This window comes from Cyrtonyx montezumae, unplaced genomic scaffold, assembly GCF_038088225.1.
Source record: "Cyrtonyx montezumae isolate F1298 unplaced genomic scaffold, pur_monq_1.0 scaffold_10, whole genome shotgun sequence".
Taxonomy (NCBI): domain Eukaryota; kingdom Metazoa; phylum Chordata; class Aves; order Galliformes; family Odontophoridae; genus Cyrtonyx; species Cyrtonyx montezumae.
In genome coordinates, this window is record NW_027071826.1 from 13,460,765 (window position 1) to 13,483,190 (window position 22,426).

At 36.0% G+C, this 22,426-nt stretch overlaps 1 protein-coding gene across 4 annotated transcripts in view; it reads left to right on the forward strand.

Moving 5' to 3' along the window:
- DICER1 (dicer 1, ribonuclease III) overlaps positions 1-22,426 on the forward strand; it is a 43,768-nt gene that overhangs the window by 5,118 nt on the left and 16,224 nt on the right. For 2 of the 4 annotated variants that reach the window (XM_065750696.1, XM_065750711.1), the window contains exons 2-18: positions 140-332; positions 1,190-1,352; positions 1,767-1,897; positions 2,461-2,595; positions 4,332-4,492; positions 5,105-5,273; positions 7,181-7,653; positions 11,129-11,261; positions 12,318-12,560; positions 12,657-12,811; positions 14,178-14,310; positions 14,783-14,858; positions 15,959-16,098; positions 18,454-18,633; positions 20,858-21,071; positions 21,454-21,607; positions 22,220-22,402. In XM_065750696.1, coding sequence (XP_065606768.1) covers positions 189-332; positions 1,190-1,352; positions 1,767-1,897; positions 2,461-2,595; positions 4,332-4,492; positions 5,105-5,273; positions 7,181-7,653; positions 11,129-11,261; positions 12,318-12,560; positions 12,657-12,811; positions 14,178-14,310; positions 14,783-14,858; positions 15,959-16,098; positions 18,454-18,633; positions 20,858-21,071; positions 21,454-21,607; positions 22,220-22,402 — 2,987 coding nt within the window. In that variant the 5' untranslated portion in view covers positions 140-188. Of the gene's footprint in view, positions 1-139; positions 333-1,189; positions 1,353-1,766; positions 1,898-2,460; positions 2,596-4,331; positions 4,493-5,104; positions 5,274-7,180; positions 7,805-11,128; positions 11,262-12,317; positions 12,561-12,656; positions 12,812-14,177; positions 14,311-14,782; positions 14,859-15,958; positions 16,099-18,453; positions 18,634-20,857; positions 21,072-21,453; positions 21,608-22,219; positions 22,403-22,426 lie in introns of those variants that run through there. The other 2 variants (XM_065750702.1, XM_065750719.1) reach the window with 2 other exon arrangements.

Genomic DNA, 22,426 nt, shown 5'->3' on the forward strand with positions numbered 1-22,426 from the left:
AAATTTAAGTGTTTTGCTGAAAATGATGTGATTGTAGCGCATGTTGGAAGTAAAAGCACAGTAGAATTATGTATTCTTAGATTCTTTTTTGTTTTTCCTTTATATTTTAACTGTAATATTATTTTGCTTTCTTCCATAGTAGGCTGTGCTGGAACAAAAACGCAATGACAGAAACACTGGATGAATGAATGAAAAGCCCTGCTTTGCAATCCCTCAGCATGGCGGGTCTGCAGCTCATGACCCCTGCTTCCTCCCCAATGGGTCCATTTTTTGGACTACCGTGGCAGCAAGAAGCAATTCATGATAACATTTACACGCCAAGAAAATATCAGGTACCAGTGATAATACTTTTTTCTAACATTACTATGTTAGTAAAAATAAATTATGAATTTAATAGAAAAAGAAGCAGAGCAGATGGAAAATGTTTACCATTGTACATAGACCAGGCACGTGTTTCTCACAACCTGTTGGGACCTAATTGTTTCTTCTTTCATTAGCTTGGATGCATTTTGTTTTTGTAATAATCCCCATTCCCCTATTTCAATTTGCTCTTTTGAACCAAAATTTTAAGCTGAATATTCTCTTGCTTTCTGTAAGATGTTGTTCGGGACAAATACCCTAATCTTGATGTTGTGTGTCTTGATTTTATGCTTATAATTATTCATGTCTCCAGTCTTGATTTACGTTGTAACTCTTGATTTTTGATACGTGCACTGGTCAAAGCTGTTTAGTAGTGTCAGAAACTCTGTCAGGGCACTCTGATTTTCATTTTGTTACAGAAGCTATTCCTGAGTTCTGGAATTTCAGTTCTCTGTGCCCTGCAGAGATGCCTGAATGCTAGAATTTGGTTAATATTACTGAAAAGGTTCTATCACCTTGAACTAAAGTACTTGCATATTTGACTGAATTAATGCACAGAATTAGATTTAAAAGCTTTAGCATGTAGCTTCAAATAGTTTTGAAGAAGAACTTAGTTTTAGAAGCTAAACTGCATGTATTAGTATTTTTGATTGAGTAACTATACCTTTGTTGTGAAAGTGTAGCGTTAGTTGTTTGACATTGGAAAGAGTACCGAGAGGTCAACATAACCTGCAGAAGTGTTTTTTTTGTTTTGTTTTTTACCTTTTGTATTATTTTTGTCAGCATTTCCTCTGCTTTGCTGCTAATAAGTCTTTGTTTTTAAACCTAGGTTGAACTGCTTGAAGCAGCTTTGGATCATAATACAATAGTCTGTTTAAACACTGGCTCAGGGAAGACTTTTATTGCAGTACTACTCACTAAAGAGCTGTCCTATCAGATCAGGGGGGATTTCAACAAAAATGGAAAAAGAACTGTATTCTTGGTCAACTCAGGTAAGAGGCAAAATGTACTAAGTGCCTGAATATGCTAGAACTGTTGTCATGGGTCTTTTCTTAATAGAAGTTGAATGAAAGCAAATGAGAGAAAGTTTTGGCTGGAGCCTACAACAGCAGGGATAATAAACTGATCAAAGAATGTGATACCTTTTACATTTTGCCTGTTGTACACTGAATACAAACTCTTTGTTTCTGACATCTTCTATTTCCTGATTTAAGAATTGAAGTATTAAATCTGAATTGCAGTTCAGTTAGCAGTTTTTCTTAACTGTATTTTTATATGGAGGTAGGTTGCCATGTACCCCAGTTTAACTGTAGCCTAAGCTACATGGCAAACATCTTGAAAATTAATGTATGAGAACACCTTCATGAGATTGAGAATTTCCTTTTCTGTTTTTTTTTTCTATTAAGCAAATCAAGTTGCTCAGCAAGTATCAGCTGTCAGGACACATTCAGATCTTAAAGTGGGAGAGTATTCAAGTTTAGAGGTAACTGAATCATGGACAAAAGAGAAATGGAGTCAGGAATTCTCTAAGCATCAGGTAATGTATTAAATGTAAATACAAACAGAGTCTGCAGTTAGACCAGATGAGAACTGGTAATTTTCAGTTATACATAAACTATTCTTCCATCAGAAATTGTGTGTTAGAAATATACATATATTAATTTTGACACAAAACATATGTAGAGGGTACTCTGGTCGTTGTAAAAGACTGGCCTGTTAAGCCTGTTTATTCCAGTCTCCCTGCCTTTTGATCAAAGATAAGTGCAGAAGAAATTTTTAGTTCGCATACTGTACTTTAAATGTCACTAAAAATGTCACTCTTCAACATAGTTTTTATTTCTGCCTTTTTGAGTAAGCTAATGTTCTCTGGTTCTTGGACCCTTTTCTTGTTTTTGTTTTACCTTAGCAAAACTTTTAGTAATGGCCAGTGAAATATCTGGAGAACTCAGGCACATAAAATGAGTACGTGGAGTTAGTATTGACATCATTAGCAAATATTATCTAGTGTGACCTGTGGAAGAGCTTTTCCACTTTACCTTGGCTTAAGACAACTTGTATTTTCTGTTATACTCATGCATTTTGTTTTGTTTTTTTAACTAGGTTCTGGTTATGACATGTCATGTTGCTTTGACTGTTTTGAAAAATGAATATTTATCCCTGTCAAATATTAATCTACTGGTGTTTGATGAGTGCCATCTTGCAATCCAGGACCATCCGTACCGTGAAATTATGAAGGTTAGTTTGTACAGTATGAATGTTTTAATACTTGGATCTGGAGCATAGGTGAGTTTGGAAGGGTTGAAGGAGTAGGAAACAAGTCAGTTTTTGCTATTGAAGAATAACATCAATGGAACTCTGCTTTAGCATGCGTTGGGGCTGGATTTACTGTAATGAAATAATACTTCACTCGTATTATGGCATAGTAAATACTGTTCTTCTATAATTTCTAGTGATTAAGGAAAAATCTGGCAGTAACCAGGACTTAGGGAGTTAATGGAATTTTCAAAATTATTGATTAAAATATTTGTGTTTAGGAATGATGCGTACTAAGCAGTTTCTTTTTTTCTTAAACATTTTTAGAAATTAGTACTTTATAGGGCTTTTTATGGGATATTATTAGCTTTGTGAGGCATTTGTTAGATACCTTTCTAGATCTCTCTTTAGTTCGAACCAGACCATGTGTACCTTATTTTTTTGGTATGACTTCAGTTTTTTTTCAAGGCGTGTAAGATGGATCTGGTCCTGTTCAACATCTCTGTCAGTGACTGTGATGAGGGGATGGAGTCCACCATCAGCAAGTTTGCTGATGATATGAATCTGGGAGGACCAGCTGACATGCTGGAAGGCCGTGCTGCCATTCAGTGAGACCTGGACAGGCTGGAGAGTTGGGCAGAAAGAAACCAAATGAGGTTTAACAAGAGTCTTGCACCTAGGGAGGAATAACTGCTTGCACCACTACAGGTTAGGAGTTGACCTGCTGGAGAGGAGCTCTGAGGAGAGGGACCTGGGTGTCCTGATAGATGACAGGCTGGCCATGAGCCAGCAGTGTGCCCTGGTGGCCAAGAAGGCCAATGGGATTCTGGGTTGCATTAAAAAGAGCATGGCCAACAGGTCAAGGGAAGTGATCCTTCCCTTTTACTTTGCCCTGGTGAGGCCTCATGTGGAGTATTGTGTCCAGTCCTGGACTCCCTGGTACAAAAAAAAGGCAGGGATGTCCTTGAAAGAGTCCAGTGGAGGGACTGCAAAGATGGTAAAGGGCCTGAAGCACCTCTCTTATGAGGAAAGGCTGAGAGACCTGGATCTGTTCAGCCTTGAAAAAAGACTCAGAGGGGATCTGATCCATGTCTATAAATATCTAAGGGGTGGGAGGCAAAGGGATGAGGCTGGACTCTTGTCAGGAGTGTGTGGCGATAGGATGAGAAGTGGCCATGAACTGAAGCATAGGAAATTCCACACAAATGTGTATGGGAACTTCTTCACAGTGCAGTGACGGAGCACTGACACAGGCTGAGCAGAGAGGTGGTGGAGTCTCCTTCTCTGGAGGTGCTCAAGACCAACTGGATGCTTACCTGTGCAACCTGGGCTAGGGAGCATGTTTTGGGAGGGATTTGGACTCGATCTGTAGAGGTCCCTTCCAACCTCTATAATTCTGTGATTATGTGAAGTGCTATGATGTATGCTTTTATTATGACAAGAATATCCTGTGTAATACTAATTGTTTATTACTTATTTACTAGATGGAAATATTTATCTTGAAACATGACTGCTGTAAAATGTTCTTCGGTTCTGTAGGTTTACTTCCAGGTAGTAGTAGAAAATAATCACTCAACATTTGATTCCCTGTCCAATACATGCTATTCAAATACTAGTTTACAACTAAGCATAGGAACTTTCTGCCTGCTGGTTTGATAGTAGGCTTTCAGGATGGTGGGAACAATTCTGTAGGAACTTGATTCTGATTTACTTCACAGATCTGTGAGGATTATCCATCTTGCCCTCGAATCTTGGGATTAACTGCTTCCATTTTAAATGGGAAGTGTGATCCTGCTGAGTTAGAGGAGAAGATAAAGAAACTGGAGAAAATACTGAAGAGCAATGCTGAAACTGCAACTGATTTGGTGGTCTTAGATAGGTATGTTGTTGTATAGTTATGGCTATTTATGGACTGCCTTTTTGTTTAATCAGGAATAAACTAATATAAATACTTAATATTTAAAATGGTAAGCTTGAGTGTATGCAATGCCATTACTTCTGTATGAGGTGTGGACAGAGGTGAACGTATGAAATGGCTTTTTGAGTAACTAATGTTGAAGTACATCTTAAGGTTAAGTAGGAAGGCTCTCTGACTTTAATATTCAGAGGTAAATTTCATTTTCTTTTTTCAACATAAATCTTCACATCTGTTTTACTTGTTTGGCATATCAAAAATGTGCGCCTTGGAAAACTTTGAAGTGAAGGTTGTGTTCAAGTAGATGAAATCTGCTTTGCCTTAAATATTCAAATATTTGAAATGTATGTAGTGATACTAACCTCATTTTTAGGAAGTGTGTTAGACAGATTAGTATTTTAGAATCAATCATTTTGGTATACGTTGTGGTGTTTGTATTTTTTTTTAAATGCATATTAACTTTGTAACCATTCAAGATGGGGAAAGAAATGTACTTGACTGTGCTTCATACTGTCCTTGCTATTTGCCATATAACTTTAACAGGCTGAAATAACCTGATCTTTGCCCTCAATTAAGATATACTTCTCAGCCATGTGAGATTGTTGTAGACTGTGGACCATATACTGACAAAAGTGGGTTGTATGGAAGACTGTTAAGTGAATTGGATGAAGCACTTCATTTTCTAAATGACTGCAACATATCTGTACATTCAAAGGAAAGAGATTCTACATTAATTTCTAAACAGGTAAGGTTGTAAACTGTGTGGAAAACCTGGGGAATTGAAGTCCTGATTTTTTTATTCTTTTTTTCTTTGCAACATATATTATGTTACAACAACTTTGTAAGCTAGTCAGCCTGGTATATCTGAGCAAAATGACTTCTAATTTTCATATTCTAAGACTGCAGATTCTTTCATTTATGAGTGAGGCTTGAGTGTCAGCTATTCCTATCTCGTATTCCTACCTAGATTAGATCTTCATCTGATTTGGAGAATCTTGTATTTATATTTGCATAAGGCAAAAAGATATCCTGCACCATGATTTCTGAAGTTAGAACTGAAGTGTAAAATCCAACTGGCTCTGTGATTTCCACAGTTAATTCTAGTGAGAACAATGTGTGACTTGTTAAATGAAACTTCAGTTTCAAGCTTTCCACTATGTTTTTGTGCAGGATGGTAAAAAGGATATAGGTGACATGGTTTGAACAGAGGTTTGTTCCATTTGGGGTATGGGATCCAGAAACTTTTTTGTCCATTGAGATTTGAAATTGCATCATTGAGGTACAGTTGTGCAGGTATTCGGTCTCCTTGTTTAACAAGAAGTTTAAAGTAAACTATTTCTATAACCATCTGTGAAGAACTTTTCATCCCAAAGTACTTCAGTTTAATGTTTCTAGAAACTCACTATTCTGGCAGTGTCCAGTTAAGAAGGTCTACTTGGGCCAGAGAGAGGGATAAAAAATAAGGCAGTCTAACTTTTTGCTTCTCAGTTTATTACAGCTGCTTGTGGAAGTCCCTATAGCTTTTGTTCTAGACTTAAAATGCGGTAGGGTAAAATACATAAGGAATATTGGCAGTGTGGGCAGTTCCAAGGATTCGTGTAATCCAGAATACTGGATTAAGTTATGCTTCTAATGTGCATTGCCATCTGTGCTTGTTTTCTGATCAGCATCTCTATGATAAGATGGAAGCACTCATATTAAGAAAAAATAGATCAGGTTTTCATTTTACTTGTCTTCTCTTGGCTGTGGGGAGAATTGCACCTCTGCATGTAGTTATGATTTGCTTAGGAAATCTTTATCCTCAAATCTCACAGCTAATAAACTTCAGGGAATATTGTATAAAAAGCCAACAACTTGTTCTGTGTTTCCTCACAAGAATGGAAGAATGAAGAAGGTTTAGAGTGGCAACTGAAAACCAATATCCTGATTGTTCTGAGATACTTGTTATAACAACGTGTAGTTCATGAGTTGTTCTGTGGATGTCATTTTTGGATCTCATTAGTTGTTTACTGCTTGACCACTCTTGGAAGAAAAAACTGATCAGCTAAAATGCTGATGGTACTCAAGCATAGATATTATTTTCTCTTAAGTGGTAGATAGTTCCCTGGTTTCTTCTGTGCTGCCTGCATATATACAGCCCTATTTTTTTCCTTTGGAAGGCTTACTAAAATTAACTTATGGTTGCTGTGCAGTTTTGTGCTTAGGTATATCTGAAACCTTGTCAATTATCACTAACAAATGAAGTAAAATGTTTTAAAGCATTTATCTTATTAGTTTTATGCTAAACACAGATAATTGTTGTGCTTTAGTTACTGACCTGCTTCAATAAGTATTTTCCTTCTTAGTATAATTATTTGAAGATAACTTTAAATTGCTATTCATCAAATTGAAAAATACTATTTGAACTTGTTTGAGGCTCAGAAATGTGCAGAGCTTAAAATTGAATTTTTGGAATTTAGGATGGGAAAAATTGTTCCATTAAATAGCAGAGTTCCCTTGGTTGTCTAAATGACAAAAGCCAACTTTAAGTATCTTTTTAATAGGAGATAATATCACAGTATTCTTAAGTACTGTATGAGAAAACAGATCTGTCTTACTTGAATAACTTATGAATGTGTTCTTTGAACTGATACTTGAATTCATCTGTTGTAGATATTGTCAGACTGTCGAGCTGTGTTGGTTGTTCTGGGACCCTGGTGTGCAGATAAGGTAGCTGGGATGATGGTGAGAGAGCTACAGAAGTATATCAAACATGAGCAAGAGGAGCTGCACAGGAAATTTTTATTGTTTACAGACACTTTCCTAAGGAAAATACATGCACTCTGTGAAGAGCATTTCTCACCTGCCTCACTTGACCTGAAATTTGTAACTCCAAAAGTAATAAAACTGCTTGAAATCTTGCGCAAATACAAACCGTATGAACGGCAGCAGTTTGAAAGTGTTGAATGGTATAACAACAGGAATCAGGATAATTACGTGTCGTGGAGTGATTCTGAAGATGATGATGAGGATGAAGAAATTGAGGAGAAAGAGAAGCCAGAGACTAATTTCCCATCTCCTTTTACAAATATTTTATGTGGAATTATTTTTGTGGAAAGAAGATACACGGCAGTTGTTCTAAATAGGTAAATCGTTAAAAAACCCTTTTAAAAAAAAAAAAGCATGTTCAGCTGTCAGCATGTGGATAATTATATTGTGAATATGGAATGGATTGTCTTTTATTTTCAGAACTCTATTTAAAGTTGGGTTAGTAAATCATACCGGATCAGTGTCAAGGTTAGCAAACAAAAGAGTTTGTATGTATATGGGGAGGTGGGGAAGAGCACATCTTTGAAAGTTGTTCTCAAGGGCTCATTCTGGACCTAGGTTTGCAGTACTGTGCCTTAACTGTTAAATAGGTGCATACTGATTTGTATTGATTACTTTATATTTGTGGAAATGCTGGAAATTTCTCTAACCTACTGAGTGCTGTGCTTCTGGAAATTTTACTGTTAGCTTACTAAATCACAATATTATATGATACAGGTGTGCAGAAAACCAAATTCCCTTAAAGAAATACCTTTGAAGGTTTACCAGTACAACTTTTAATGGTTAGTGTTTACTATATAGGTTATTTTGTAGAACACTAAGCACTTAAAGTATTCACCGGGAAAAATAGGAACCCTGGAATTTTTGCCAAGATATACTTCGGAGTAATATCATTCCCTATCAATTTTTGCTCCTGAATGTGATCAATGACACATGTACTTGTCATTTAAGGATTAAGGAAGCTTTTTGACATGTGTGAGTGACAACGGATTTATTCATATCTTGGGGGGAAGGGAAGTTAGGGAGCGGAGATGTAGGGTTGTTTGTTTGTTTTTTTGATGGTATGTTAACTGTGCTTTGCAGTGTGTTTATAGAGTTCTGGATACTTGGTATTTCCATTGTTATCTTTTGCCTGACTGAATAGTTGGAGTTGCATAATATATTGATCTGCAGACTTGTCTGTGTGTTTTTTGTGCACTTTTGCTTGCCTTTCTATATTCTTAAATGCGTTTGCATAAATATGCAATATAGTGCGAATTATGTAGTTCAGTGGAATTTGTTCCCTGTGAATAACTCCTGAAGAAATAACTTCAGTAGATTATGATGAATTGTTTGCAAAGTTGAGATGAGTGTTTCAATACTGGACAGGAAGTGAACAGAATTGTTAAATTTGTTATCTATTAAACTATGAATCCCTTATTTCCATCTTTTTTCATTGTGTTCTTGTAGACAGATTAATGTGTTATAATATATGTCAAGTGCTCTTGAAACCAACAGAGAATATGATATCTAGATAGAATAGGTCACCACTTTCTGCTGTCTTTAAGCCTTAGGCACCTTTGGTGCAAGTTATGGGCAGCAAAAAATCAAACTATACAACTTCTTATTCACTGCTGACAATTAGCTAGCATAATTTCAAAATGCTCCTTTACTTCATGTACACTGGGTCTCAGAATTCCTGGAAAATAAGCGAACTTGAGCTGACCAACAGAAACCTGGAGGCCTTCTATGGAGATGCTTAAGTTCAAAGGCCTCTGCTGATTGCAGCTATATCAATGCTGTATGTACAGGAAGAGGGTACTGTTTCCCAAATGAGGAAATTAAAAGTGTTTGAATTCGTGTATTAAAACCTCTAGGTTCCAATGAATCAATCTAACTAACTTGAAGTACCATCAATTTAAACAAAAATCTGTATTACGAATAAAACGAACCTTATAAAGTAGTACATTCTGTAGTTTGTTGTGACTAAGGAAGGGTAACCCTTATGGAAGGTGTTGGGCTTTGTAGGAGAAATAGGTAGGTTTTTTTTTTCTCTGAAGTAGTAATTAGAGCCAGTCTTTCTTTGGGGATCTTTAGCAACAGCCATGTTGTGAGTGCTACAGACTAACAAACAAGCAAAACCAACAACAAACCTCCCTTCAGAAACCAACATTTTTGTTATTACTCACAGAACTGAAGTACCCTATTTACTCTTTTGTCTGTGCAATTAAGTCCTGTTCTGAGAAGGAGTTTAGTGGTGTTAGAAATCACTTTTAAAAGCCCAATATCCATTGATTTTCATCGCAGTGCCTCACTTGTCTCATAGAGAAGGCTCTGAAAGCAGAATTTTCTTATCTCTTTGGAAAACTGTTACATTTCCTGTTAAACACTGAAGATTTTAAGCACATTGTTTAAGAGATTTCCAGAGATATGCACAGTGACATGTTTATTCAGTTGCTTTTAATTTTTCTGTTTTTGTAATGAGTGGGGCACAAAAAGAGCATTTCTATTCTTCAGTAGTTGCTCTTCAAGCTATACAGCTTGGTAGAGATGCCATACAGAACAATAAATAAAAAAATTAAGTGTTTTTTTAAGTTAAAAGTCCTACTTTCTTTGAATGCCTGTCTCAAGAGCCTAGACTTCATATAAAAATTGAATCTGTTCAGTCTTTAGCTAGTAAAAGCACATTTTAGTATGGGAGCATCCTTCTAGTTAGTTTCTATAAGGATACCATGCTATTTGTTAGTTTTCCATTATCTTATTTATTATCCCTGTCCATTTGCATTACTCCACAATACTAAGGTAGTTCTGGGTCCCATAAACTTCATTAAAATTGGTGACTTGAGTAGTGTGGAAGAGAGAGGAAGGAGAACTTAGCCATTTTCCATTTGCTTAGTAGTAGCTATCTGTGCATGTACTGGTAGGTAGCTAGTACAGCATCCATCCTCTTCTGTGAGGCAGAACTTCTCAAGATGTTACTGACAGGAGATCGAATTACTGTTGGAGGTATAAGGAGGCTGTCTTTCCTTGGACAGGAAGAAGACCTCTTGATGAAAATGAGGAATATACTGTAATAACTGGTGCTGGGCTGGCTATAGTGAGGTGTGCAAGGGATGTATTTTTGTGTGTGTATGTAAGAACCCTTGGTTTTATTGGCTCTGCTGTCATAAACCCATATGGCTGAGAAAATCCATATTCACTCCTTGCTGAAAATGGGTCAACTAAGGATGCTACAGCATGAACAATTACTTTGAGCAAGTTAATTAAGCTTCTGAATCCACAAATGTCTCATAATAGATTAAGATTTATTTATACAAGCAATTTTCTCTTGTGTGTGAAACCAAAGCATTGCCGAAGGCAGACTTTTGTACTTCTTTCTATAAGAAATATGTAGGAGGAAAAGGAAAAAAGAATGGACACTGTATATGGAGGAAGCATACTTTTTGGATGGAGAAGTATTTCTGCTGGAAACTGTCCCTTACAGAAACTAAACTAAAATGTAATGAATAGGGAGTTTGTTAACAGGAATCTTTAGAGTAGTAGCTTGGTTTAAAATTTACCACAATAGTTCCAGAGTGTATATGGTACATGCCTTTGCATGCTGTGTATGGCCTTCTGTTATCTTTACAAAGGCTTTCAGTAGAACCTGGTGTTTTTAGGGAAAACCAAGGCTAGCTTATATTTAAGCATGATGTTTAATTTTAATTTTCACACTTTCATTTTTATTCACTTTTAAATGTAGTTATTGCAAACAAAAGATTGTCTTCCATTGTCTGCCTTCTGTGACTTCTAAAAAGCACATTATATTTTTAGGTTGATAAAAGAAGCTGGCAAACAAGATCCAGAACTGGCTTACATCAGTAGCAATTTCATAACTGGACATGGCATTGGCAAGAATCAGCCTCGTAACAAGCAGATGGAAGTAGAGTTCAGAAAACAGGAAGAGGTAACTTCAAGAAAAATAATTGAAAATAACTTCAGGACTCTTCTTACAGGCAGAATCTGGGCACAATCATTAGGAGTTTGGGGAATACCTGTGGTTTTACAAATATGCATGCTAATTTGAGGTACAGATGTTTCTCATAAAAAAAAATAACAGATGTTTAGATAAATTGTATGTCACATTGCACAAACAAAACTTAATGTAAAAATTTTATTTAAAGTCATGCTTCTTTCTTGTCAGATCATTAACCGTTAATTTTTTTCATTGCATTAGAAGTAGTAGAGTAATACTGTACAGCAAATTAAAGTTCCAGGTGCTTTTAACAGTTATTAAGTTTCTTTTGTTAATTTTTGCTAACAATTCATTTGTTAAATCTGTAAACTGTATAAATGTAAAACTCCATGGTTTGAGCACGTAAAGTTTTTGGAAGTCAAATGTGTTTTTCTCTTGCCTGGGCTGTGTTGTCAACTTTCTGGCTTTTGCGATGATATTGTCATCTAGTATCCTTTTGAATTTGTTGTATGCTTCAATCAGTTTGGCCTTTTACATGGTGAGGAGAGAGTAATGTTAAAGTCAGACTTCAATAAATGCTCAGTAATGCAGCAACGCCAAAATTTTAATGTATTAAAGCTCCTGAAATGTAATTAGATCAGGAGTTTAACAGTGACTGTACTTAAAGGAAAAAATGTTAAGTGTCTTATAAAAGTAATGAAGTTAATTGTACCTAATAAATCTCTAATGAAAACATACTTTTTTTTAATATATATATATAGGGATGCAAAAAAGACAATTCTGTCATTCAGAATATAAAGTCTTCAAAAATGTCACAAACTAGCTTGGGTTGAATCCGCTAATGAAGGGTAGCTGAATAAATGAAGGGTACTCTGATAAAATAGCCTTGCGGTGTTTTGTAAACACTAGTAGCTTTTTATCTGCATGCTTAAAGAGGTTTTTGGAATGTTTGATCATTTCTTCTTGTCTCTAGTAGCTTATTGATGAATTGAGTGATGCAGATGGTAACAGATTAATCTCTAGAATTTGTCTTCCTTACTTTTCCAGGTTCTTAGAAAATTTCGAGCACATGAGACCAATCTTCTTATTGCTACCAGTATTGTAGAAGAGGGTGTTGACATACCAAAATGCAACTTGGTGGTGCGTTTTGATTTGCCCACAGAATACCGTTCCTATGTGCAGTCAAAAGGAAGAGCTAGAGCACCAATTTCCAATTACATAATGTTAGCAGATACTGACAAAATTAAAAGTTTTGAAGAAGATCTTAAGACATATAAAGCAATTGAGAAGGTATGTGGTCAAAGAAATATGCCCACTTTTGTTAATTTATTGTAATGTGTTTTGAAAGCATAATCTCTCATCATATTCTGTTCTTGAAACATTAAGATCCTGAGAAATAAATGCTCAAAATCTGTTGATACCAGCGAAACCGAAACTGAACCCATTGTTGATGATGATGATGTATTTCCACCCTATGTGCTGAGGCCCGATGAGAACAGTCCGAGAGTTACTATCAACACTGCAATTGGACACATAAACAGGTATGAGGCATGTTCACTTTTACTACTTGTCTGTGAATAAAAGGTTCGTTATTCTGTCTTGCAACATAGGAGTATAGGGTAGGGCATTGTGCACATTTCATCTTAGAAATCTTTACAGGGTCTTTTACAGAAAATCATTGAAGTTTGAAGGTTTAGTTTGCTTTTTTTCTCTTTATCCTATAGATATTCTAGCTCTGAGGTAATAATAGATTCCTGCTTAATTAAATTCATCCTCTAGATAAAAGCTGCCCCAAAGACATTTAGTTTTAAAACAGGTAGTAAGATTACTTTTTCTCTTTACAAGCTTATTTCAAAGAACAAATAAGTGGCTTATTAAAACTGTTGTAAAATCTTTCAATTGTAAAATTCACACTTACAAAGTCAATGTATTGTTGTGTTGGAAAGAAAACAATGCTTTAAAGCTGAACATAATACCGTTCCGCTAGACTGGAGAGTGTGTTTCTAAGGGAACTAACCAACAATATTTTTGTAAAGTCATGACAATTAGAGAAGGTCTTCAGAGACAGGAAGGGGTGAATATTGTGACCCTCTTCCAAAAACAAAAAAAGGAGGAGGCAGAGAAGTATGTGACTGCTCAACTCTTTAGTATGAATCCTTTTGGAACATGTTTCCATAAGTGTAAAGCGGTGTTGGTTGGCAACAGCCAACAGTTTCATCAAGAGCAGTTTTTGTGTGTCTGAACCTATTGTTTTCTGTGTGATCAATTGCTTGACTCTTTGAAAAATGGAAAAGTGGATCATGTAAAATCCTTTTAACTAAAGCTTTTGATGTTATTGCCATAGGAAGGATATCAGCAGATGAATTTATGCAATATATAATTTGTGTGGATTGCCTGGGAAATTAAATCCAGCAATTTCAGCAGTTTCAGTGTAGTGGTTACATTACTCAAAGGCTAGCTGGCATGTTATGTGTAGTTTTGCTCTTGAACCATCAGAAGAGGTCTAGTGCAGTTCAGTGTCACTCTCATGGCTGCAGAAAAAGTTCCTTGACACATTTGACTTTGGCGTATATTTGAGAGTCAGGGGAATGTGATTACAGTGGAGGAGGGGGGCCTGGAGATTGAGAAAAAGATGAAAGCAAATGCTGGTACATAGGATGGTCTTTTGCATCATTACAACCTTGGAACTACCCCGTTAAAGACCAGCTTTGCAGAAAAGGACTTGGAGGTCTCCTAGTTGGCAGAGTTGAATGTGAGTCAACAACGCGCTCTTGCAGTGCTCAGTGTGGTGTAAAGTTGGCTTTCGTAGTGTTCATGCCAGTAAGGTAAGAGTTCATAGAAAATGAACTTCTATAAGTTTCAATTTGCAAGTTTTGATGATTAAAAAAAAATCTCTTGTCAATGTAGGTACTGTGCTAGATTACCAAGTGATCCATTTACACACCTAGCTCCCAAGTGTAAAACCCGAGAACTACCTGATCATACATTTTACTCTACTCTCTACCTGCCAATCAACTCACCTCTTCGAGCATCAATTGTGGTAGGTATCTGGGGACAGAAGAGCACAGAAATAAGAGGTGTTGGTACAGATGTGTGCATGCTCCTGTTTTTTAAATAGATATTTTTCAGTGACAGTGGAAGTCACATGGCTTTCTCTTCCTGTATTGTACTCTGTAACTGAATTTATTTCCACTATCTGTTTTGCAACAGATTTTTCTGTGGGCAAAAATATTTAGATTTCCATTCCAGTGCATTGTTTTGTTTTTCAGATGCTTATGTATCAGTTGTAGGTAAATGTAAATTGGTTTTCACTGGTAGTATTTTGAAGTCAACAGCTTGTAATTTTGGTTTCTATGGAAAAGAAAATGTAAACAAGCAAATCTAGACAAAGCTAGTCATCAGTGTATTATTCTATTAAGTTTTGTTTGTTTGCTTAAGGATTTCATGTTAAACTGTCTGGAATATATGTGCTAAATAACTGAAGACTTCAATAAATATTTAAATGTTTATAGGGTCCTCCAATGAGTTGTGCAAGATTGGCTGAGAGAGTTGTAGCTCTTATTTGCTGTGAAAAACTGCACAAAATTGGTAAGAATTTGAAAAGCAGTATCTCTTTACCATGGAGCGTTTTATAATTAAATATTGAAGACGATCTAGATGTTATGTATGTACATGAATTTCTGCTGATCAGGTTTAGCTATCTATTCTTACTTCCTTTCAGCTTGTTTTTGATAACATCATGTAGTTAAATTACAAACTTAAACCATATAAGCTAAACTCATTTTCCAGAAGAATACTGTTATTTAACTTAATTTCATCTTAAGCAAATGAAATATTAATGAAAGCCTAAGAGACTTCAATGTTGAATATACTCACTGTAGAAGGGGAAAGAATTTTATTCCCTAGGAGGTATTGGTTATAGATCAGGAGTTGGTTACTGCAGCCAAAAAATAAATTGCTGGATTTTAAAAGTGAATTTAAGCAAAATATTACAAATACAGAGCCCAAAACTGTACTTTTTACTGCATCTTAAGTCACGATCCAGAAATAATAATGCAGGATTATTTCAGGTGTCTTTTCTCTAGTAAGTATAATGAAGCATATTCTTAATTGTAAATATTTTAGAGCATGTCTTCTCATCAGTGCTCTGATGCAATACAGAAATATTTACGTTTTTTAAACAAAAATTCTGGTGAGTTATGCCTTTTGATGATTGAATCAGTACCATTGAATTTATCTCAGAATAATATTTGTGGCCCAACACAGTATTGGGTGCACAGTCAATAGTATTATTTCCTATTTTAGAATGATAACACAAATATAACTGTTCCCTCTTTGTTGGTATAATCTCATGTGAGTGTTTTTTAGACAAGTATTTCAGTTACAGGTTGTTTTTTGTGGACAATGATAATTGATTTTTCATGAATATTCTCATAATAGAATTCTTTTTTTTTTTAGTTTTCTATTAACTTTACATTAAAATATCATAATATAAAACATTTCAACAAATCAATACTTAAAATATAACCTTTATCATTCTTTCCCCAAAATTATACTTCTGAAGCCTTGGAAGTGTATTTTAAAAATTTAGGTGAGGTGTTCTCCTGAGTATATATGTGTGAATCTTGACAACATGAGAGTATGATTGTTTTTATTGCTATTTACGTGTAATCTTTCACAATACCCAGGTGAACTGGATGATCATTTGATGCCAGTTGGGAAAGAAACAGTTAAATACGAGGAAGAGCTTGATTTACATGACGAAGAAGAAACCAGTGTGCCAGGAAGACCAGGCTCTACCAAAAGACGACAGTGCTACCCTAAAGCTGTTAGTATTGCTCAATGCTAATGTTTATTACCATTATCTTTTAGAACAATTCAGTTTGTACTTTGCATATTCTGAAGTTTTAACGGTATGGAAACATGCATTATCACCTGAATGAGCTAATGGGAGCATATCTTATGGAAACAAATCTGTACTTCAGAGAATGTACAGTTTCTGTAAAACTTTGTAACTGTTTTTCTTAGTACGTTGTAAGGATAGGCAACTGCAGATAGAGTTGCTTTAAACCCAAGAAAGGTAGTGGTTACAATCTGGTAATAAAGTAGGAATTGCTTACCCCTTTCCAAGGATCAGGGCTTGCCCAAATACCCTAGAAAGTAATCTCCAAGTAGAGTTTTCCCTTGTGTCTGCCAGCTCTTAAATAAGATTAGATGAGACCCTGGGTCCACTCCTTCTGGTGGCACAGGTGAATTGCTTCCAGGTGTGCTCACAGGGTTGGGTACACCCCTTCACCAGGTGCTCAATCACTGGTTCAGGCTATGACCTAACAGTTCCCTTACAGACTGTCATAACTGGAAGGAAGAATTATCTGTCATTGGTAATCTGTAAATTAAAACTAAATTTCTGGTAAATGTAGTAGAGCAACAGAAGAATTACTGATTTTCTAGAGGAATAATTTAAGATTGATGAAGATGTTCAGGAGGTCAAAATTAAAAACCACTAAGTGCAGAAATTGCTCCTTTACCTGTTTTTTAATTTTTTAGGTGCTTGGTTTAGTTCAGTAACTGTATTGCTTCAACAGAGATTTTCATAATTTTTTAACTCTTAGAGCATCAAATATACTTATTTTACTTCTAAATATAACTCCTAAAGTACTAGAAGCTTTATATAGATAATTGATAGTTCTGTAGCTTATCCATAAATCTGTTAAACAGGTCTTAGCCATATAAGGTTGTACAGTTGAACCTATTATATGGTATTTATGGTGATGTGCTGTATCAGCCAAGAATTCCATTATTGGATTCTTCCACATGCTCCAATTTAAATGGCTTAATTGGTTATTATGAAAGGCCTGGAAGGAATACTGTGTCATCATGAAGAATGTTGTAGAGGGAGTTATAAGATTAGGAAACCGTTTTATCCTGCAAGACTTGACAAACTTACTGATTTGAAACTTTGCAAAGTGTTTCTTGGTGTTTCTTGTCACTACAAGAGCCTTTTTCAGTCCCCTTACCTCTAGTGATTTTTCTGAATTAAGGCTACTTGTAAAATGCGTGATTATATTCTTTCTCATTCAGAGGAGTTGATTTGTCAAGTAACGCATCATTCTTTCTCTTTTTTATTTTTTTTAATACAGAACCTGAAAATATTTTCCCTCACTTCAGTCCCAACTTTTCACATCTGGAAAAAAAGTTTTGGCAAATGTTTAAGGCCTAAAAGGTCCTCTTGGGCTTAATATAGTTACTAAACTTATAAGTAATTTTCCATTAAGCCCAGGCCTTAGTTTTGCTGCAGTCTGACTTTAAAATGTATGACTACATGTATTGCAGTTTATTTTTAGATGAACAGAAGGATAACTTTCTGAGATCCATAAAGTAATGAACTCCTACCAAACATAAAGAATGATCTGAGATAAATATGAGGAGCAGAGTTATAAATGCTCCTGGCTGTTGAAAGCATTCAAATTTACAAGAATTGTTTATTATATAGAGTTTTACTGTGTAATGCTGGGCAACATGGGCTGTGTATAAAACCTTGTTTTTGTTTATTCAAATCGTATTTAAAGAAAATGGTGTTCTAAAACTGTTTATCTGGAGAGAAGAATCTGTGTTAATGAAGATGTAAATTCAGCCAAGCCTATATGAAAGCTGAATTACTAGATTGTAAGAGGTCTTTATGTCGCTTCTGTCTCCTCCTCCCTGTCTTCCCAACCTTATTTACTCATTTTCCTTTCTTGTGTTAAGACTGAAAGATGTTGGACATGGAGTGCTCCAGATATACTGGCTAAACTTAGAAGTTGGCATCAAAACTTTAGTTGTGTTAATAGTGAAGTTATGTCTGTATTATACAATTAGACTTTTTAACGAAGTGGATACAGTGGAAGGTTAGGGATGTAATGTAGTTTTAAGTTCCCTCAGGAAACAGGAGGATCTGGGAGCACTCTTCTCCTTTGATGACATGAGTCCGTAAGTCCCAGGCCAGGTTGATAAAAAAAAAAAAAAAAAAAAAAAAAAGTTTTTGCATAATAAAGAGTTGACCTAAGTCTAAATTAATTTTCTTGTTCCTCATTTTTAGTCATACTTTACCAAGTAAGCATAGGAAGGCTTGTTCAAAGAATAGTGTTTAGGTTATTTTTGCTGATTTAATCATGCTAATATTGTTCTATTTTATGATTTTTAGATTCCAGAATGTTTGAGAGATAGTTATCCCAAACCTGATCAGCCCTGTTACCTGTATGTAATAGGAATGGTGTTAACTACTCCATTGCCTGATGAGCTCAACTTTAGGAGACGAAAGCTATATCCTCCTGAGGATACAACAAGATGTTTTGGCATATTGACAGCCAAACCTATACCTCAGGTAATGAATTTAGCTACTTTCTATCATCTAATATGCCTCATAATCTCATTTTCCAGGTTGAAGAGTTGGAAATGACCGCAAAAGGCAAGAGACATTTGAATAATGGTGTTAATATCTTTTAACTCTAGGTTAGCCCTCGAAGATGGTTGGACTTGGTGTGTGTCCCTTTCAACTGGCCTGTTCAGTTTTATAAGTGCACTTATGTCAGGCCACCTCTGGAAAATGAAATAGTTTATCTAGTCCAGTCATCACTTTATTTTCTGTCATTAGTGATGGAACAAGGTGTTCTGTTGTGTCCAAACTTTAAAACTGAAATTTTTCATTTTCTATTATTTTGCAGTGGCAAATTCCAAATGTTCCTCCTTTTTTGTAGTGAGTATGATAGGAATGGAGTTTCAGCTGCAGAGATGGTCTGAAGTATTACCTCATCTTCAGGAAAGCTATAGTAACAAGTCCTCTCAGTACTCCTCTGAGTACTGCTGCAGCAGAAGTAGTATGCTGTGTAAAAAGAAATTGACACAAAGCTGTGAACTGTAGTTACATCTGAGAGGAGTGTAAGTGAAGTGATTTAGTTACTGCAACCTTACCTAAAGTGAGTACTCTCAATTTCCATCTTGGCTTAAAAATATCTTTTGTGACAAGAATACCAAACTCCTAATAGACAAGCCACATTGAAAGCACGTTGTAGAACCATCTACAGCAGTTTTAATCCAAGCACATGGATGGGATTCCTTTTAAGTGTGAGAATTTTTAGAGGAATTATAGTAGAAGTGATTACTGAAGATTAAACAGCTACTACTGCTTAAAACAGCACTCTCCATTAGCAGTTCCAGTCATCAATCATTCTATTGGTTGTTGTTTGGAAAACCTGGAAGCAAAGTTTTGAATAGAGGTCTTAGAAGAGTGTACCTCCAGAAATTTTTCATTCAGAAAGACTGTGTGCGATCTTACAAATCTAAATCAGAATTGCTTTCTGGTCTCATGTCTTCACCTGAACTCTAAGACACGTGATAATGCTTTATATGGCAAGTTACCTTATAAATTGTTTTAATCAAAATCGAGATGAAGGAACAAGTCTGGAAGATAATGAAAACATTTTGCATTGCTTGGCCTTTCAGAAGTTTCACAGAACCGTAAAACGGTTTGAGTTACAAGGAACCTTTAGGATCACCTAGTTTCAACCCCTGTGCTATAAGCAGGGACATTTCCCACTAGACCAGGTTGCTCAGTGTGCCATCCAGCATGGCCTTGAACGCTTCCAGGGAGGGGGCATCCACAGCCTCTCTGGGCAACCTGTTACAGTGTCTCACTTCCCTCACAGTAAAGAATTTATTCCTTGTATCTAGTCTAAATCTTCCAGTTTGAAGCCATTTTCCCTCATCCTGTCACTACATGCCCTTATAAAAAAGCCCTCCCTGTATTCCCCTTCAGGTACTGGAAGGCTGCTATAAGGCTACCCCAGACCCTTCTCTCAGCTGAAGAGCTTCTCCTTGTAGGGGAAGTGCTTCAGCCCTCTGATTATCTTTGTGGCCCTCATCTGGACCCTGGGTACAGTTGGCCTTCTGGGCTGCAAACTCACATTGAGTCTTTATCGACCAACACCCCTAAATCCAACTCAGGGCTTCTCTCGAGCTGTTCTCTGCACAGCCTGTATTTGTGCTTGGGATTGCACCTTGCACTTGACCTTGTTAAACTTCATGAGGTTGGCGTGGGCCCACCTCTCAAGCCTGTCCAGGTCTCTGGATAGCATCTCTTTTCTCTAGCATGTCAACCACCACTCAGTTTGGTGTCATCTGTAAACTTGCTGAGGGTGCACTTGATCCTACCATACTTGTTGCCTACAGAGATGTTAAATAGCACTTGATCTCATTTGCTGTGGTGACTCAAGCAGTAACTTTGACACGAATGTTTAAGTAGGAAAGCGTGACTGGAGAACACCAGCTTAAGTAACTTAGGCTGTTGTAGAAGGGTACCTTTGGAGTTATTTCTTACTCTTTAAAGATGCTGTAACATTAGACAATTTAGTGTATGTATAGTCTGCCCCCAGCCTTGGAAGAGACATGAGTGTTGTTTCAAACAGCTGACAGACTTTCTGTCATTACCATTGTGGCAGCAAAGTGTTAGCAGCAGTCTTTGCTTAGAAATGTCTTAACTATGCAACTGGTACTCTGTAAAGGAATCCTATTCTGAACCTTTCTCTTTCGTTTTTTTTCCCTATATTTAGATTCCTCACTTTCCTGTGTATACTCGCTCTGGAGAGGTTACAATATCTATTGAGCTTAAGAAATCTGGTTTTACTCTGTCTTTGCAAATGCTTGAGCTGATAACACGACTCCACCAGTACATTTTCTCACATATTCTTCGTCTTGAGAAACCTGCACTAGAGTTCAAACCCACGGAAGCTGATTCAGCCTATTGTGTTCTACCTCTTAACGTTGGTAAGAACAGAGGTGTTTTTTTAATATTCACTTTTAATTCTTTTAGCAAAACATTTTTTAGTATTTATTTTAAATTTCAGAGATTGACTGTAGAAATAATGTGGTAATGGTAACGTGAAATCTTATGTCGGTTTAGTTTTTATTTCTTCTTCACAATTCTAAATCAGTTTTAACTTAGTGACACAAGTCGATCTATAGCAAATTTAAGTTGAAGTTATATAATCACACACATATATTTATATAGAAATATATGTATTCGTCACTAGTAAAATGAAAATACAGAATAAGAAAACACAAAAGTTTTAATTTACAACTTGTCAGAAAAGCTTTTCTTGAAGAGCTCTCTCCCCTGAGTAATTGTTATTCATTTTCCTTTTTGAAGTTGATGACTCCAGCACTTTGGACATTGACTTTAAGTTTATGGAAGACATTGAAAAGTCTGAAGCGCGTACAGGCATTCCCAGTACACAATATACAAAAGAAATGCCTTTTATTTTCAAGTTGGAAGACTACCAGGATGCAGTTATCATTCCACGGTGAGTTGCAAGTATTTGTGTTATTTGGACATTCTACAAAATAAGCATTACTGTGAATAAGATAAGAAAAAAGGATTCCCCCGAAAGCTTAATTATACTGTGTATTCTTCAGTGAAGAATTTCAGGTTTTCACATAGTATCCAGAGAGCACCACTAAAAGGTGTTGCAACATCCTGGCTTCAGTTTTCTAATATTGTACCTTGTCCTTGGAAAGCTGTGGTGAATTGACCATATGTGGTATTTGAATTTTTGTATTTTCATCTTACTTGCCAGTGTGGATAGAGTACATTTTTTGCATGAGAACTCTGATTCTCTGAATTCTACTGATGCTAGCACAAAAAGGAAACCAGATTACAAAAGGCTAAGTTACCAAGTTTAATTGGTAAGTGTTTGGAATTAAGAAATCATCGTTTGCAGAATTACTCTTGAGACTGTCATCAATATGTTTGATTTTGAAGTTGTGAAGCCCCTCATTTACTTAACTAGTGTTTGAAAACCAAAGAAAAGCCCCAGAGTGAGTTATTTAATGGTTTATCACTTCATCTCACTTGAGCTTGAAGAAATCATTGCAGCTTCACGCAAAGGATAAACATGCTGAACTCTTTTTTTTAGGTATCGAAATTTTGATCAGCCTCATCGATTCTATGTAGCTGATGTATACACTGATCTTACTCCACTCAGTAAATTCCCATCCCCTGAATATGAAACTTTTGCTGAATATTATAAAACAAAATATAATCTTGACCTGACCAATCTGAACCAGCCACTGCTGGATGTGGACCACACATCTTCAAGGTAAATAATAATCATGTTTCTGAT